The sequence below is a fragment of the Petromyzon marinus genome, chromosome 33, assembly GCF_048934315.1.
Source record: "Petromyzon marinus isolate PM22_M1 ecotype Great Lakes invasive population chromosome 33, UKy_Petmar_22M1.pri1.0, whole genome shotgun sequence".
Lineage (NCBI taxonomy): Eukaryota > Metazoa > Chordata > Hyperoartia > Petromyzontiformes > Petromyzontidae > Petromyzon > Petromyzon marinus.
The window spans coordinates 12,164,635-12,182,643 of NC_133699.1; the positions used below are offsets into that span (position 1 = coordinate 12,164,635).

Genomic DNA, 18,009 nt, shown 5'->3' on the forward strand with positions numbered 1-18,009 from the left:
TGCCCAGATCTTTCAAGGATTTGTGAGCTCCTCACACAATCCAGCCTGGTTAAACCCAGGATGGATCGTAGGCAGGCCAGCCTAAATGTTTCTAACCGGCGAAGATGTTCCATTAGGGGGGTCCACGTTTCGCAAGCGTAGAGAAGGGAGGGAAGGACCGTGGCCGAGAAGACCTGAAGCTTAGTGCGGAGCGACAGACCAGGTAGCTTCCACACAGCGTTACGCAACCGATGAAAAGATATTGCCGCTCGACTGATTCGGAGTGAGACCTCGCTGTTAAACTGGAGCTGGTCATAAGCACACTGCCCAGGTATGGGAAACTCTCCACTCTCTCCACAACTGCCCCATCACCGATTGGGAGTTGTGGGGGTGGAGTGTCCGATGGTACAAAATACCCAGGGAGGTGCTTAGTTTTGGTGGGGCTGATGGTAAGGCCCCATCTCTTAGTGGCACGCTCCAGTCTCAGCAGCAGCGTCTCCAACTCCTCTGAATGAGCAGCTATTACCAAATCATCGGCATACATAACGTGGTTGAGCAATAGGGAGCCATCCTTTGACCGCACCCGGGCATCGATCAGCCTCCCACACATATACACACACACATTACATTTCAGCCAGGCAATTTTCATGATTCCTCACCTGAAATCTCCATTAAATTCTTAGCATCAAATGTGATTCCTAACTGGATCGGGGGGATCAGCAGAACCGTGGAATTGTCGGGGGCTGGACTGCATGGCACCCAGTGTGGCGTTCAGTCAAGGAGAGAGGGCCCATGAGGCCTGGCTGGCCTTGTGGAATCACCATTGATACTTATGGCCGATTGTTCATACAAGAAGTGCCAATGAAACCAGCCTTCAGCTATGGTTAGATAAGTTAATGAAGATGATAGCAATGTTGAGGAAGATGGTGATGATAGCGATCTCTTCGCACACTCACTTGGCTTTTCCCATTACGGAGGGAATGCTTGTAGTCGCAGTCGGTTTTGCCGCCCTATGCATAAATAATGAGAATTACATTGATAACAAATCGATTTCATTGACATATCCATCAATTCGTTAATACAGAATTTTAACTCTCAGTCCAATCACCCATCCGTGAATTCATTTAAGGGATGCATTCACGCAAACTCTCAATTCTCATTCAAGTGGCCCATCAATTGATTTACAGTGAATCTGAATGATCGTTTAAATTGAGCCAACCATTGATTTATCCCAATGCTTATTCAAGTGGTTTACCAATCCACTGACAATGACTCATTGCTTATGCGACGTAGGTCCATACATTGAAAGGCAAAGTCTCTTCAAGTGATTCAGCAATTCATTCACACCGCACGTCAGTGCTCAATGAAAGGGCACATCCACAAATTCATTGATGTCACATCTCAATGATTATTAAAATGACCCATGACATCAACTAATCGACAATTGATCTCAATACTCATTTTATTGACCTATTAGTTCACGCACAACTTTCAACGTTCATTTGAGCAACCTAACCATCAAGTGAATTACATCGAGTATCACTACTCATTTAAGCAGTCTAACAATTATAAACAATTGAACTTGTTAATTCAAATTACCTACAACATTTTTCGATTGAAAGCTTTCGTGACTGCAGGGATTCATATTATTGGTTCTTTCGGTAAAGTCAAGTAGGAGGGAAATAATAAAATAATACAAATAAAACGATAAAATTCTCACAATTTTATGAGAATGTTATTGTTTAATTTGTATTATTTTATTATTTCCCTTCTATGTGACTTTACCGAAAGAACCAAGAAGATGAAAACCTACAACATCTTGACTTCCGTTGAATCTCAAGCAAGGCTCAGTCTATTGCTTCGAAAATAATCTCAGGATATCAAGGTAACGTCTGAATAACGCTGTTCTCTGCCCGTATGCCCCAGCACAGACTTAAGAACTCTTCTCACCGGCTGTGAAAGAGACGTGTGGCCAGCATGTGGTTGAGTGTCGTCTTATTCTCCATGAAGTTACTGTAAGATGACAAAACACACAAGGACACGGTCAGCACCAACGCTAATCCGGACTCACAGGTGACCTGCTATCGGCACAACTTATTACACTATTATCACGAGTCCAGTAGGTTAATTAAAGTAAACTATACAAAAATATAAACTATTTTTATTTTACCAGGTAAGGCCCACTGAGCTACAATGAGGGAAAAAAGTATTTGATCCCCTGCTGATTTTGTGCGTTTGCCCACTGACAAAGAAATGATCAGTCTATAATTTTAATGGTAGGTTTATTTGAACAGTGAGAGACAGAATAACAACAACAAAATCCAGAAAAACGCATGTCAAAAATGTTATAAATTGATTTGCATTTTAATGAGGAAAATAAGTATTTGACCCCCTCTCAATCAGAACGATTTCTGGCTCCCAGGTGTCTTTTATACAGGTAATGAGCTGAGATTAGGAGCACACTCTTAAAGGGAGTGCTCCTAATCTCAGCTTGTTACCTGTATAAAAGGCACCTGTCCACAGAAGCAATCAATCAATCATATTCCAAACTCTCCACCATGGCCAAGACCAAAGAGCTCTCCAAGGATGTCAGGGACAAGATTGTAGACCTACACAAGGCTGGAATGGGCTACAAGACCATTGCCAAGCAGCTTGGTGAGAAGGTGACAATAGTTGGTGCGATTATTCGCAAATGGAAGAAACACAAAAGAACTGTCAATCTCCCTCGGCCTGGGGCTCCATGTAAGATCTCACCTCGTGGAGTTGCAATGATCATGAGAACGGTGAGGAATCAGCCCAGAACTACACGGGAAGATCTTGCAATGATCTCAAGGCAGCTGGGACCATAGTCACCAAGAAAACAATTATTAACACACTACGCTGTGAAGGACTGAAATCCTGCAGCACCCGCAAGGTCCCCCTGCTCAAGAAAGCACATATACATGCCCGTGTGAAGTTTGCCAATGAACATCTGAATGATTCAGAGGACAGCTGGGTGAAAGTGTTGTGGTTAGATGAGACCAAAATGGAGCCCTTTGGCATCAACTCAACTCGCCGTGTTTGGAGGAGGAGGAATGCTGCCTATGACCCCAAGAACACCAACCCCACCGTCCAAGATGGAGGTTTCGACATTCAGTGTCTCACCAGCGGCGACAGGCTTTGCTTAGACCAACGCTGGTCAACTGCCAAATGAACGTTTTTTCTCCGCCGTTATTTTATTTGATTCATCGGCTGAATAACCAAATTTCCCAGTGCGGTCACATACCCGTAGAGCTCCCAGGAGTGGGGAGTAGGGAGGATCCGGACAAACCCACCCCTGCGCTCGTACTCCTCCTGCACACGGCGCAGAACCTTCACCTGTAGGGGGGGGGGAGGGGGGGGGGGCAGGGGTGGGTCCACAGCAGGAAGAGGTTTTGTGGTTGAGACATGGAGGGTGATGTGGTTAGGTGGTGGAGGGCAGTGGAAGGTGGTGGTGGTGGTGGTAGAAAGCAGGAGGGTGGTGGTGCGTGTGGGTTGTTTCGGTTGTTTTTTGAGGGGGGGGGGGGTGGAGAGGGAGACAAAATGATTGGATGAGAATGTGTTTGGTGATGGGTGGTGGTGGCGGTGGCCAAGCAGGACAGAACAGGGGGAATGAGAGAAGCGTGCAGAAGAGATGAGAGATGGCAGGTCAGAGGAAAAAAACACATACGCAGTTCATTATTATTACATGTGTACATGTACAGCCGTTTGTAAATCTACTGCTGGATGAGGAGATAACACTCCAAGGGCAGCACATACAACGTCATTGAACCCACTTGCTGTCCTGCCCAGCTGGTTGGGGAGTTTCGCAGTCCCACGTGGGCCACCAATTCACAGACGTGTACCATCGTGCCGGGGGAAGGACCAACGTTCATAGGCCACTCCGTTGGGAACAAATTCAATCTAGGATCAAATGCTACACCGCCTTCACTGTTGTAGAAATTCTACATACATTATCTCTAATCTCTTGAGTTCCACTCCGCTCCAGCAACCAAAGCTTCAATGCAAAACCTCAAGTCGACCTGAGCTCGGTGGGTGGTGGCTCCTCCTACTCCTCTACTGCTCCTGATATCTGGAGCTCCCTTCCCCTAGCCATCCGCACAGCTAACCTCCTCCTCCTGGTCAAGTCCAAGCATAGAGCCTTCTTTCTCTCCTCTGCCTTTGAGTCCGGACGACTTCCATGCACCCTCTCTCTCTCTCCAACCTTCAATCATATCCCTTTTGCTTAAGGACATGTGCAGCCCTACTTTGGACAGCATCTTGGAAAGCGGTCACATTTAAATTCTATGCATACACTCATCTTTTTGCAATGTGTTGAATTACCTGAAGACAAAGGTGTTTAACCTTTAAACTAAAGGGTGCACGGGTGCGTACATGTCTTTGTTGCTGGTATGTGTCGTGCGGAGCGGTGTCGCAGTGGTTCGCGCACTGCACTACGAATCTGGCTCCCCGAGTTTGATTTCCACTTGCAGCCAATACTAGTAATCATTGTCTGAACCAGTCCTGGGCCTCCCCTAGGTCATCTCAGCCTCAAATGAGTACTTGGTGTGATTTGCAATGGTCGTCACTAGAGAGACAAAGACGGTTGGCATGTTGCTGGCCACCCACTCCCTAGTCTGTTGTGGCAGCCTTCATAGGTGCTACTTACTGCACTTGCCCCAACAGTCTGTTAAAGGCTATATGAGGGACATTTGTCTTTGTGTGTGTTAACAGGTTCTCTAATAACAATACTCGCCCCAACAGTCTGTAGGGCTATAAGGGGAATCTCTGCCTTTGTTGTGTTCACCTGTACGGTGAGCACTGGCGTAGTGGATAGCACGCTGTGCTACCATGGCTAACATCAGCAGCGAGTGACATCAAAACAGCTCCTGGGCCTTCCCAGGAACTGTTCAAACATTGGCACTGTTGAGACAATGGCTGCCGGGTGTGGTGCTAGCCACACCACCCCCTCTCGCGCGCTGTGCCGGATTTAATAGGCGCTCCCTAGCAGCAGCTTCCCCAACATCTATATAAATGATGAAGATCTTAATGTGTATGTGCGTCTCAAAAACCTCCAGGGTGCCTCCCAACGACGTAGAAAGCTGAAGTTTGGCACATTGCTAGTTTTTCGGACACAAACAGGAAAAAAATCTAAACATCCGAAATTTTTCATTTTAACGCCCCCCAAACTCTCAATTTGAAGTAACCCATAAACATGTTTGTGCGTCTTCTTTGGTTCTTTCGGTAAAGTCACGTAGAATGAGATTAAATTAATAAAATAAAATAACACAATATAATTTTCACGTTTCGGCCATGACACAAGTGGCCTTCTTCAGGTGAAAGGAACAAACCTGTCGGGACGACAGAAGCTCTTTCGTCCCGACAGGTTTGTTCTTTCTAATAAAAAAAGATTAACGGAATATTTTAATTGAGCTGTTTCAAGACGTCAAAATGGTTTGTTTTGTTTTGAGCGGTTGTTAGTGTCTGATCGTAGATAATGATTGTAATAAAATCATATCAGGTTCATTATTATATTTATTGAAAACTTTTGCCTGGTGGAGACAGGCTTTATGAACGAGTTCTATAATAAAAGACGATAAACGGAATCTTTGTCTTTTTGGTTAACTCATAACTCCTGGTGAGCCGTCGCCATTCTAAGTGACTTAAAGTGCACCTAGCCTGGCACCACCCTAGCCCAAGTGGCAATCATGTCACCACCACTTAGTGGTGCATTTTGTTAATGTTGTTAGTGCGTGGGTGTACACATGCCGAGTTTGTTAGTAATTTATTGTTTTGTTTACTTTTCAAATTTACGCTGGGAAACATTTCCTGGAAGGCAGTTTCGGATAACTTACTGAGGGCATTTTTACGATTGATAGATGGTTTTAAACAAACAAAAATCCTAAAGCAGAAGATTGGTGCCAGATACAGCCACATTTTGCAGCCATGATTTGAAACTATGAACCTTACCCCTGGTATCGATGGTTAAATTGTAAGGTGCAATGTGGACAAAGGACTGTGTTGTGTTGGTATGGTCTTTGTTGTTTTACTGCCTTGCCCAACCCAGCAGTGGAAATCTATGTACTGTAATAGTGCAATTTGTACTGTCATTTTATTTATATATTTTTTGTGACTTGTTGAACTTTTCTCTATCTTACTCTAGTATCCTTTATGTTCATGTAACTTGCTTACCCGCCCCTACTGAACATCTGTGAAAAAGAGCTCTGTAGCTACTCGGATTCCTCCAGTCTTAATAAAGATTCTGATCATGAAATGGTTTAAACCAGACACATACGCAGATGCACAATTACAAAGATCTTCCGCTTAGTGCTGTAGAGCAAAATGGCATGCGCCGTTAGCGAGCCAGAATCATGACTGACCGCATTTGTCTTCCCAGTTGCTGGACGGGGATACTCTGCACATGGCACTAATTTAAGGTTGAGTTGACCCTAGTAGAGGGCTAGAAAAGGTTCAGATATCACCACTACGATGTTATCCATTTCCTGGCGAAAAGGGATCGGAGCACGCTGAGCGAATCGCTCATTGAGGTCGCGTCACTCTGTGGAGGGAAGTTACGAGTCGCCGTCCAAGAGGTAAAGTGGTCCCTGTCATAGGCATGGGGAATGTACACCACTAGATCTAGGACTCTTAGTGAAAGTAAGGACTGCTTAAGGCTCAATTAAGCATAACTATGCTAACCTTTGGACGAACATAATTGAAATACTTTTCAGACATTTTGTCAATTCACTGCTAGATGAAGGCTTCTTCATGACATGTCAGTCATGGGGGTTAAGCCATACTTCGCCACACTGATCACTGTGCGAGTTGGTCAAGCAGGTTGCTCAGGACCAGTTCATTAATGACTCGCCACTGATTAACCATGGCTGGGAATCGAACTCAGGTCACCGGGTCCATAGCGCAGCATGCTATCCACGAGGCCACTGCTTCACTTTGTGACTTATTTCAGTCAGAACTGTCCAGGTTGTTGAGCAGGAAAATATTTCCACACCCAGCACACCACATTCAGTATACCTCTCACTCTGGCCACAGCTACTAGCCACGTGCAATCTCCCAGTTTACCACTGAGAAATTAAGTCCTGCATATAACCATGGTAAATACACGCTGCACTCAAAAAGGTATAATACACTTTACACACTTACAATGCCATCACATAAGTAATATCGCTACAGACTTTCAGCTCTGAGAAAATAAAAACTGGGAGATGCATTTATCGTGTTTAAAAATAAGGTGAAATGCAGAATGCCAGGAATGCTCGTCGCTGTTTAAACACAGACGAGAGCGACAGAACCACGCAGGGCACGCGCCGCTGCCAGGCGTTGGTGGGAAAGGCACGTCCTTCTCACATACCACACTTCATCCCGAATCACTCGCCCGTGGATCACAACACAGACACACGCGCGTGCGCACACACACACTGATAGCTCACGCACAAGACAAAGATCCTCCGTATAACCATAACAGACTATTGGGGCAAGTGTTGTTAGCGAGTAGCACATACGAAGGCCGGCACGACAGACAAAGGAGTGGGTGGCCAGCACCACGCCTTGCCGCCTTTGTCTCCTCAGTGGCAATGTTTACTACACACCGTACCACCAGGTACTCATTTGAGGCCGAGTCGACATTTGGGAGGCTGAGGACTGGTTCAGATAAGCATCACTGTACATACACAGGCATGCACATACAATCATCAATCATGCATACATATTGTGTACACAAGTACTACATACTCACAAACACATGTGCGCACACACACGGGACAGACGGAGGTATGTGCATACACAGGCACGCATGCTTAATGTACAAATACACTGATACCAGGGAGCACGTACATACACAGGCATGCACATAGTATATACGTGCACACTAATACTCACATACACACGCCCATACGCACTCACACAGGGCCATCTGCACATAACAACAGCCGCCATTCGCCACTAAGTGGCGGTGACGTCACCACGACGCTTGTGCCAGGCCATGTGCACCTTGAGGCAGGATGTCACGGGGAAGACCCAGGTGCCACGGGTCGACTGACTGAGATGACTGGCTGATGCACCACCTGTGCCCCCTACAGTGACAACCTGCTGTGCTTTAGCCACCCGGCGCTCCGCTCGTTGTTGTGAGCGTCGCTCCTCCGCCCTCCGTTGTTATTGGAGGGCGACTGCCTCCAACTGCCCAGTAGCGTCCTTCACGAGCCTTCTCCACAGAGGCCGATCTTGACACCGCTGGTACCAGTCATCGGCAAGTCCACTCAGCTCCACGTTTTCCTGTACCACGTCACTCCATCTCTTCTCTAGCCCGTACCGGACCCGTTTAGCCCCCTCGATCCGGCCGAACAAAAGCTGTTTCGGCATGCGGTGGCTGGGCATGAGGGCTACATGGCCCAGCCAATGCAGCCTTGCCTGCCGGACGAGCTCACCGATGGGACTGTGCCCAGATCTTTCAAGGATTTGTGAGCTCCTCACACAATCCAGCCTGGTTAAACCGAGGATGGATCGTAGGCAGGCCAGCCTAAATGTTTCTAACCGGCGAAGATGTTCCATTAGGGGGGTCCACGTTTCGCAAGCGTAGAGAAGGGAGGGAATGACCGTGGCCGAGAAGACCTGAAGCTTAGTGCGGAGCGACAGACCAGGTAGCTTCCACACAGCGTTACGTAACCAATGAAAAGATATTGCCGCTCGACTGATTCGGAGTGAGACCTCTGCTGTTAAACTGGAGCCGGTCATCTGCACATACACACATACACACATTCACAAAACACACATAAAGTGTATACATGCACTGCCCTCTTCTGCACACCACGTTGCCCTGAAGCCTATACCAACTTGTTTTGCATGGTGGTCACCAATGCAAGCAACTTCCCAGGCTCAACACTGTTAAGGGTCAAGGTTAGGGTTCTGCGATCTGACGATATTGGGTGCATTCCGAGGGTCCCAATCTGTGAAATCGTGAATGAAACTTAACCAAATTTCATTATATATTTCATGACATTCCAAATCGATAATTAATCAAATTCTGAACGTGATGATTGAATAACTGATGGTTGAATAACGACCCTACGTCAAATATTGCAAGCAAATTGGATAAGCGGATAATGCGTTTCTATAAATCTGCTTCTCCATGTATTCTTTAAACAACCCATCAGCCCCGCGGCCTTCTGGGAGCACCAATGATTCAGTACAAGCAAATTCTGGACCAACGTACAGCGTCTCATCAGCAGGGTTAGGCTTCCCTGGTGAACTGCCAAATGTTCAAGATATGGGTCCGAGTTCATGCAAATTGCATGCAAATTGGAGCACTGGCAAATGCACTCACGATTAAGCGTCATCCGAGTGAGTACGTGTGTGCTCGCACTGAAACTTAACACGGAGGTTTATGCAGCCAATATTATGATTCATTCAACATTTTTGATTAGGCCACGTTATGATCTGGCTAAGTGTAATGATCTCTATGAGGCTATGGCACACATTGTTAAGAAGCTTGGTCAGGTGACACGGTTAATTCAGAGTTCACGGATTTTCCTGATGATGCTTGACGCAGTTCCAAGTGAAACACCGCAGATCTAATTGCTGCTAAATTTGGTTGCGAGAATTGTTCTTGAACCTTGCGGTGTCAGTGTAAACAATAACAATCGGAACGTTAAACGCTTGTACACATGACAAATTAACATGCTTGGCAATGTTGGTTGGTGGAGGAGTCTTATGACAGCCGAATAATTCAGTGATCTCACCAAAACATCGATTATGAATCAATTAACGTTTGTTTGCCTGTGATGCATGTTCAGGTTTTCCTTCAGCTCACCTCTTCTACTGATAGGCCGAGGATGCTCACGTGACTGGCAGATAAACACGTGGCATCTGAAACGTTGGCCGACGTCGCCCTCAAAACCTAAGCAATAAAAACAGCAGGCCAAGTTATTCATAAGAATGAGTACAACAGCAACAGCAAAACAAATAAAGGTTACTCTGGTAAGGGTAGCGTCATTGGTGTGTCTGTCAAAGAATGATGAAGAATTGGCAGCACTAGTGGTGAATTCTGGCATGACCAAACATGGTGGCACTAGCTGGGAATTCTAGGAATATTAAACTGGGTGGCAAGGTTGTCAGGTGACTCAAGCAGTTACAGCGCTGAGATGGCACTGGTGAAATCCTGGGTTAGAATCCAGCCAGCTGACTTTGATTAAACCGGCCTCTCAAGCGTAGCGAGTGGACCGGTTACAGCACGGTCAGTAATGTCTGCACAAAAAAACATCACATTTAATTTGGGTCCACGCTTCACGTGGCTATATTTCAGGTCTGAGAAATAAATACAAAATAACAACAGTTTGACCATCATGCGACGGAATATTTATCTTGGTTGGCAGGGCGGGTGGGAAAGCGCTACCCCCTGTACTGTGTGGATCAGAGGTCACTTGCAGAGATATGAGAGGAAGCTCTGTGATATCTGCTTCCATGGCCAAAACCCTAACAGGAGGGTTCCACTGGTCTGTGAGACATCTGAATGGCTACTTCATCTCATGATTTGACATGGAGAGCATAATCGGGATAAAATATGTTTTTAAAGGGTGGCAACAGGAGACAATTATGGGATAAACATACAGGGCAGAACTAGTGGATAATTATGGGGGGAATATTTTACATTTACTAAACTATTTTTATTTTACCAGGTAAGGTCCACTGAGCTATATAGCTCTTTTTAGAAGTGACCTGGCCACAAATGAAAGGTCAACAAAGTTGCTTATAACGTGGAAATGTATAGGAGCCAAATACTCTAAACACATGTTTCTAAATGTGGAGGGAAAAACCGGAGGACCCGGAGAAAATTCCGCGAACCCACGACCTCCTGCATACCAGGCGGGTGGCACCAGAGAAGAATTACGAAAACAGGGTAGCACTCATTTAAACTAGAGACATTTCTCCCATCCTTACCAAGTGTTGATTTGCAGTTTGTGGTCTGCCAGTGGAAACCCTCTGTAATATACAATGCAATAGATAGAGTGTGTTAATAGAGCAAAAAAAATGCAACAGCGTCTCAACATCCTGTACAAAACAGTCACGTGCATCACACGAAGAGCAAGGAATGTTGTCGAGCTTGGACGTGAACAGTGGCAGGCAGGGATTCAACAGCATGGATGTCCGGGGGTAGGGTGTTCCAGACCACGCAGGCAGCAGAGAAGAGAGAATTCCCACTGAGTGAAAGCTGACTAGGGGGCTTCAACAGAAGGCCTTGGTTGCGGGAGCAGGCAGCTTGGGGATGAACAAGACAGAGAAAAAAAACAATCGAAAGAGACAGCCAAGGCTGGCTGCTTGTTTTCGTACCTGTGTGTGGGGGGCTGGGCGGCCAGGCAACTCTGTGCCCTGTGGTTTGCCCTTGACTCGGGCAATCAAAGGATCCTGGCACACGAACCCTGCCACAGCAGAGGTTAGGGGTCGTTGGTTGGGGTAAGAGAGGCGCCGTTGAGTTCTTCACTAGGGATGTAACGATTCATCGATTCGTCTGTCAAAAGAGATTCTTATGCCACCCGCGATATACGCATTGAACGAGGGACGTGCGGTCAGGGGAGGCAGAGCCTCACCTGTCATACTCCAATGAAAATAGCTGTTACGAAAAGTAAAAAAAAGAATAATCAAATAAAATCAGTATTAAGATGTTTCCACTGATCTGTGTTATAAATGTCATTTCTGTACGATTCCAATCATTTTTAAAGTCAAAATCGCCAAATTTGCGGAGCTCCACTGCAAATACAGGAAGAGGTGAGGTCAGCGACGCGCTCAGCCTCCCCTCTGATTGTGCAACCCGTCAGTAACTGGATGGAGCACGTGCAATAAGCGCATGCCTGTTACTATCTCAGTATGTCACCAATGTAATGTTTGTAGACCCCTTCGTTTCATGTCCTCGCCTTCCATACTCCAGGTAACTTATTTCACGTATGTGTATAAATATATTTAGGCTCGCTGGTCTCGTCATGAAACTGCAATGAAAAAGCACCAGGGGAGGCAGCTATTGCATCTGCCTCACTGAGTGGGATGTGTCTAACACGCCCCCCTCAGTGAGGCCACGCCCCCTCCGTGAGGCCACGCCCCCCTTAGTGTGTGAATCTGGCTCTGACACTAGCCAGTGCCTCCCCAGCCACTGACCTCACCGCACGTCACCGCATTGAACCGTGCAAGTAAAACTAAATTGCTTCTGATCCATACACGTGTTGTGCCGTGCTCTCTCTCGGTCGGTGGTTGCATGAACCGGGACAGGAAAAAAACAATCCACAACAGAAATGAGACGGTAAATAAAAGGTGGCAAAAAATTAGACGAGACTTCCAGCAAGGACGGGACAAGCCATGCAGATGTAATAACCAGAGAGAGGGACAGTACAGACGAGAGAGACAGTAAAATGAGACAGTGCAGATGAGAAAGTCAGTGCAAGACAGAACAAGAAAGACTTAATCGATGAATTGTTACATGCCAAGTATAAAATGCATTTTTAAAAATGCATTTTTAAAAAGGCAAAGGTGCAGCGCCACAATTTATTGTTTACGCCACACACAGAGGAAGGGCCTCCAGTAGAGGGAGCTCTAGATAGCCCCTCTAGAGGATATTGGCTCTACTCTTCAACGCTAGCCAGACATCTCAGAAGAGGTGCGAGTACCCACACTTTACCCCACCGCACGCGAACTGCCGATTGGCTACCTCCGGTGAGCCCATTCACACTGCTGGGTGGACGGAGGCGGTGGAGGGGAATTAACATTTTTTTTGCCCCATTGTTTCAACTGCCATGCTGAGAAATACAACCGGTGGGCCTGTGGATTGTAAGTCGAGCTGTGCGAACCATTACATGACAACAGGATTTGCACCGTCAAAAAATTGCGCGTTGAGGACCGCCACTTACCGACCAGACTGAACATGTCGGACACCATACTGGCCTTGACCTTCAGATCCAAGGGAGCATCACTGCACAAGGTGAGCGAGAGGTCATGTCAAGAATTCACAAAGAGCAGGGGGTGGCATGCAACGCTTGGAGGTTACAGCACACTGAGCCAGCACCACTGAGATCCTGAGTTTGAATCCATGCAGCCCGCCTGTGGTTGAAGTGGGCATCTCGCGCACGGCAAAACCCCCATCAAGTTACGTTGGGTTCCGCACTTAATTTGGCTAAATTACAGCTCGGAGAATTGAAAAATGTTGGGTTGACTATCACGTGCCAGATGTAGGAGGAAAGTTCTGCCTCCTGCTATGTAGATTCAAGTTAACTTGAAGTGATACCAGGGGTGGAGCAATTCTCTAACTTGAAATGTTGCAATCCTCTCGCTTGAGATCCGAATTGACTTTTCCATCCCATCACAAATTCAACGATAGCACAATGAGGAAAGGTATTGGCAAAGGGACATTTTTACACGCTTTTATTTAACTCACCCTGTTGTTGTCATATCCTCAAATCTTGTAACTCAATTTTAACCCACTTCCCAATGTGGTATCGACTGCAAACTTGGTATACTTATGTCATACTGATGACAATACTATATTCTATAAAACATTTTATTAAATATTACATTGATGATGTGGCCAGATGCCTTAATGTGTCAGAGCAATGACCAACACAACACGTTATACACGTACAGCCCGCTGTCAATCCACTGCTGGATGAGGGCCTCTCCACACCGTGTTGCTCGTGAAAATTCCTCATAAATACTTCACCATGCTGGTCAGTTCGGCTTGGTGAAGACAGATGCGTAGAGACGTGGGATCATAGAAGTACACTCCAATAGTGGATTTTGCTGCATTGCCGTCTGCTGCCTACCACGTCGCGGATGCAACCTATACCACCTGTTATACACTGCGAACACCCATCGGAGCAGTAACCAGGCTCGAACTCGCTTAGCGTCTGCGATCTGACGAGATCGGGACGTGCTCCGGTTGATTCGGTGAGAGGTGCCGACGTGGAAACGCATGCTCGTTTTGGAAACGAGACGCGATTTGCTGTCAGAGTCAATCTGGCTCCTCGATACAACCCCCCGCTGCAACGGCTTCATGCCAGGCGCTCGCACAAAATCACCACCCATCATGGGATAAGCAGCTGCGCTTTGCTGTGTTACTGTGGCATGCGGATATCGTACCACGCCAGGGAAGGAGACAGGTTGACTTCCAAGAGCCACGGCTTGAGGTTGGCATCGATGAGGACATCAAATCCATACAGCTCTGCGCAAAAAAAAGACAAAAAATCCCCCCTATAGCTTTCACAGACTTTTATGGCAAGTGCTGTTAGCGAGGTCGGCACGCAAGATGGCCGCTCGAGGCGCGCGCGCTCCCGGGGTGCTCCCGGGGCGCTACCGGGGCGCTCCCGGGGCGCTCCCAGGGCGCTCCAGGGGCGCTCCAGGGGCGCTCCAGGGGCGCTCCCGAGGCGCTCCCGGGGTGCTCCCGGGGCGCTCCCGGGGCGCTCCCAGGGCGCTCCAGGGGCGCTCCAGGGGCGCTCCAGGGGCGCTCCCGAGGCGCTCCCGGGGCGCTCCAGGGGCGCTCCAGGGGCGCTCCCGAGGCGCTCCCGGGGCGCTCCCGGGGCGCTCCCGGGGTGCTCCCGGGGTGCTCCCGGGGTGCTCCCGGGGCGCTCCCGGGGCGCTCCCAGGGCGCTCCCAGGGGGGTGGCTCCCGGGGCGTTCCTGGGGTGCTCCCGGGCCGTGCTTCCAGCAGCGGCTGGAGGGGCGTTTGTAAGGGGGCCGAGGGAGCCGACGGAGGGAGCCGATGGAGCCGAGGGGGCCGACGGAGCCGGGGGGGGGGGCGACGGAACCAGGAGGGGGCCGACGGAGCCGGGGGGGGGGCGACGGAGCCGGGGGGGCCGACGGAGCCAGGAGGGGGCCGATAGAGCCGGGGGGGGGGCCGACGGAGCCAGGAGGGGGCCGACAGAGCCGGGGGGGGGGCGACAGAGCCAGGAGGGGGCCGACGGAGCCGGGGGGGGGCCGACGGAGCCAGGGGGGGGCCGACGGAGCTGGGGGGGGGGGGCGACGGAGCCAGGAGGGGGCCGACGGAGCCGGGGTGGGCCGACGGAGCCAGGGGGGGGCCGACGGAGCTGGGGGGGGGGGGCAACAGAGCCGGGGGGGGGGGCGACTGCGCGAGCAGAGGGAGCCGACACTGACTCACTCACACATCATACACTGACTCACTCACACCATGCGCTTACTCACTCACAAATCATACACTGACTCACTCACACATCATGCACTGACTCACTCACATCATACACTGACTCACTCACACCATGCACTGACTCACTCACATCATACACTGACTCACTCACACATCATGCACTGACTCGCTCATCATGCACTTACTCACTCACACATCATACACTTGCACAACCACTGACCCATTCACTCATCATACACAGGTTCACTCATCGTGTGCTGGCTCACTCGCACATCATACACACTCACACTGCCGCTGATTCGCTCAAACACCATACACTGACTCACTCATCATGCGCTGACTAACACATCATACACTCACTCACGCTGCTGCTGACTCACTCACACATCATACGCTGGGAGTGTCGTGCTGCCAGTTATGGCTGCAGTTTTTTGTCGTACGTGTTATGTATATCGTTTATTGTTAAATTTAAAATCACAGTTCCTATGATTACTGTTGTTACATTACTTTTATAGTTTTATTTTGGTGATTCGAAAACATATGGATAATCTAAATTGTCTTATGGTTGTTGTTGTTGCCTTGCACCACATTGTGATTTTTGCACACAGCGTTTTAATAAGTTTTTTTTGTGTGGAATATTTGCTGGTTTATTCCAGGAGGTTCCTGTTGCGCGTCGTCGCTTTAAGATGTTCTGTGTTCAAATTTAGTTTGTTGCGGTTGCACCCGACTTAAGAGCCGCATGGCTCACAGGGCTATACCTAATAAATTAAACTTGAACCTATGAAGGCTGGCACAGCAGACAAAAGGTGTGTGTGGACAGCACTAGGCCTGGACGCCTTTTTTTCCCTGAGTGGAAATTTTACGCACTGCACCAGATACTCATTTGAGGCTGAGTCAACCGAGGGGAGGCCCAGGACTGGTTCAGATATTCTTCACTGGCGTTGGCCGTGAGTGGGAATTTAATTGGGTTTCCAGGTTTGTAGCGCAGCGTGCTAACCACGGCATTACTGCTCCCCAATGCACACGCGGACAGATACTTGGGTCAGAATTCGGGTTGGGATTTTCAGAATTCCACTGGAAGTCTTAATACTCAATGATGTCTTCCTGCATATAAATGCATTATCATTGTTATTACTAAGATGATTAAATAACCTGTCACAGAACCTCTGCTTTCATTTTAAAAAAAAATGGACCCCCACCTCAAAATCCGAAAAAGAATAGGGATTACCGTTGGGAAGAGATGTATGAATTAAACAAAATGTATTACTATCCTCATGACACATACATCGAATCGTGGAGAAAAAAACATGCTTTCCATTTCATGATACATCGTGCGTGATTGGATCACAGAAACACCGCAGGGATGGCGATCACACATGTACCGCACCAACAAAACAACAAATCACGAACCCAATTGTAACCCTGAATCATCACCCTGAATCATGACATTCATCCGAACGTAGAGGGAGTGAGTCGTCGCATCCCTGCCGCTAGGGTTAGCTGGCAGGACGGCACTCTGGCAAAGTGGAAACACTGTGCCTCGCAGCGAGAAGGGGCCTGCGTTCGAGTCCCATATCGGGCGCCTTTCAGTGTGGAGTTTGTATGTTCTCCCCCTGTTCAAAATCCCAATGCTGAAAAAATACCTGGAAATTACTCAAATGGGATCACACACAGCCACAACACCATTCCCTACTGTGAAAACCTGGCAGGACCTTCCTGAAAGTCTCCAGACTCGAAGAGGCTCTCCTGGGTATAGAAGTGATGTTTTATTTGATCTCATGTTTTAGTTTTATATAATAATACACCCAAGCCCATCATTCCTTCAGGATTAATAAAATTACTAGAACTGTGACTCTTGCATCAATGCGTGCATCCGAGTAATAATAATTCGTCAAATCGCGATTGGGGACAAGGTAAGAGACAAATCGTGACGTGCTGCTTGGCCACGTTCAGGGAAAGCGCCTGGGAAATGTGGGGCACTAAAGGGGCAGTGTGCGACGGTGGAAGAGCAGAAGTTCATACCGAAGCAATTGCCTCTGTGCGGCACAAACATGCGCACAGACGAGGCGATGGTCTGCTCCACCGACAGGATCGTCTTCACAATGAGGTCTTCAATCCGCGCCATCAGGGCTGTTCGAAAACAACAGCAACAGCTACGACGAAACGCGCGAGCCAGACAGCCAAGTGAGCAATAACAAAATAACCGAGGCTTATCAGCATCATAAAACTTGAGAATGTTGGTTTCAATGGGCTCCCGTACTTGCAGAGTCCTTTGTTAATCCACCGCTTGATGAGGAGCTTCTCATGCTGTGTAGATTGTGGGGGTTATTTTGAGCATACTTCACAATTAACTAGACATCTTAATGCAATGCTCGTAAAGGCCAAATGAACGTGTCTTCATGCTCAGGGCTTGATTTCAGCCACGCCTGTTCGGGTCAGTGACCTGGCAAATATATCCGCACCTGCACACCACATCCAGGATACCTCTCTTTATGGCTGTGGCTACGAGTCACATGGCTACGCCAGTCTCCTGGCGACCCGTGAAATATTCAGTGCGAAATGAAGCCCTGAGCACGGCGAGATACTTTGACTGTGAGCCGTGCCTCGGAATAAGCATCCAAAACTGGAGTTTTCCGCGTGGAGGCAACCGGCCACCCAATGGGGACAGGGGCGTCAACCGACCCGTGGTGTCGTGTCCATCCTGCTTGAGGCAACGCAGCATCGCGCTCATGCTCCACTTGTTACCGAAGTCTTCCACCTCCGGGTCATCGCAGCTGCGCACCGACCATGCAGCAGAACCGCACAGAAAGCCACGGGTTTGAGTCACACCACGCAACTCGTCTGCGCCTTGGTGGCTTCTGTGCCAAGGCCCGAACGAGAGGG

At 48.3% G+C, this 18,009-nt stretch overlaps 1 protein-coding gene across 1 annotated transcript in view; it reads right to left on the minus strand.

The window, feature by feature from the left end:
- Positions 1-18,009, minus strand: part of TTLL5 (tubulin tyrosine ligase like 5) — a 108,787-nt gene that overhangs the window by 62,499 nt on the left and 28,279 nt on the right. The window contains exons 11-20 of the mRNA XM_032965176.2: positions 17,809-17,900; positions 17,149-17,256; positions 14,107-14,188; positions 12,882-12,943; positions 11,317-11,405; positions 10,927-10,968; positions 9,800-9,886; positions 3,245-3,336; positions 1,930-1,992; positions 936-989 (exon numbers count right to left, since the gene is read on the minus strand). Coding sequence (XP_032821067.2) covers positions 936-989; positions 1,930-1,992; positions 3,245-3,336; positions 9,800-9,886; positions 10,927-10,968; positions 11,317-11,405; positions 12,882-12,943; positions 14,107-14,188; positions 17,149-17,256; positions 17,809-17,900 — 771 coding nt within the window. The remainder of the gene's footprint in view (positions 1-935; positions 990-1,929; positions 1,993-3,244; positions 3,337-9,799; positions 9,887-10,926; positions 10,969-11,316; positions 11,406-12,881; positions 12,944-14,106; positions 14,189-17,148; positions 17,257-17,808; positions 17,901-18,009) is intronic.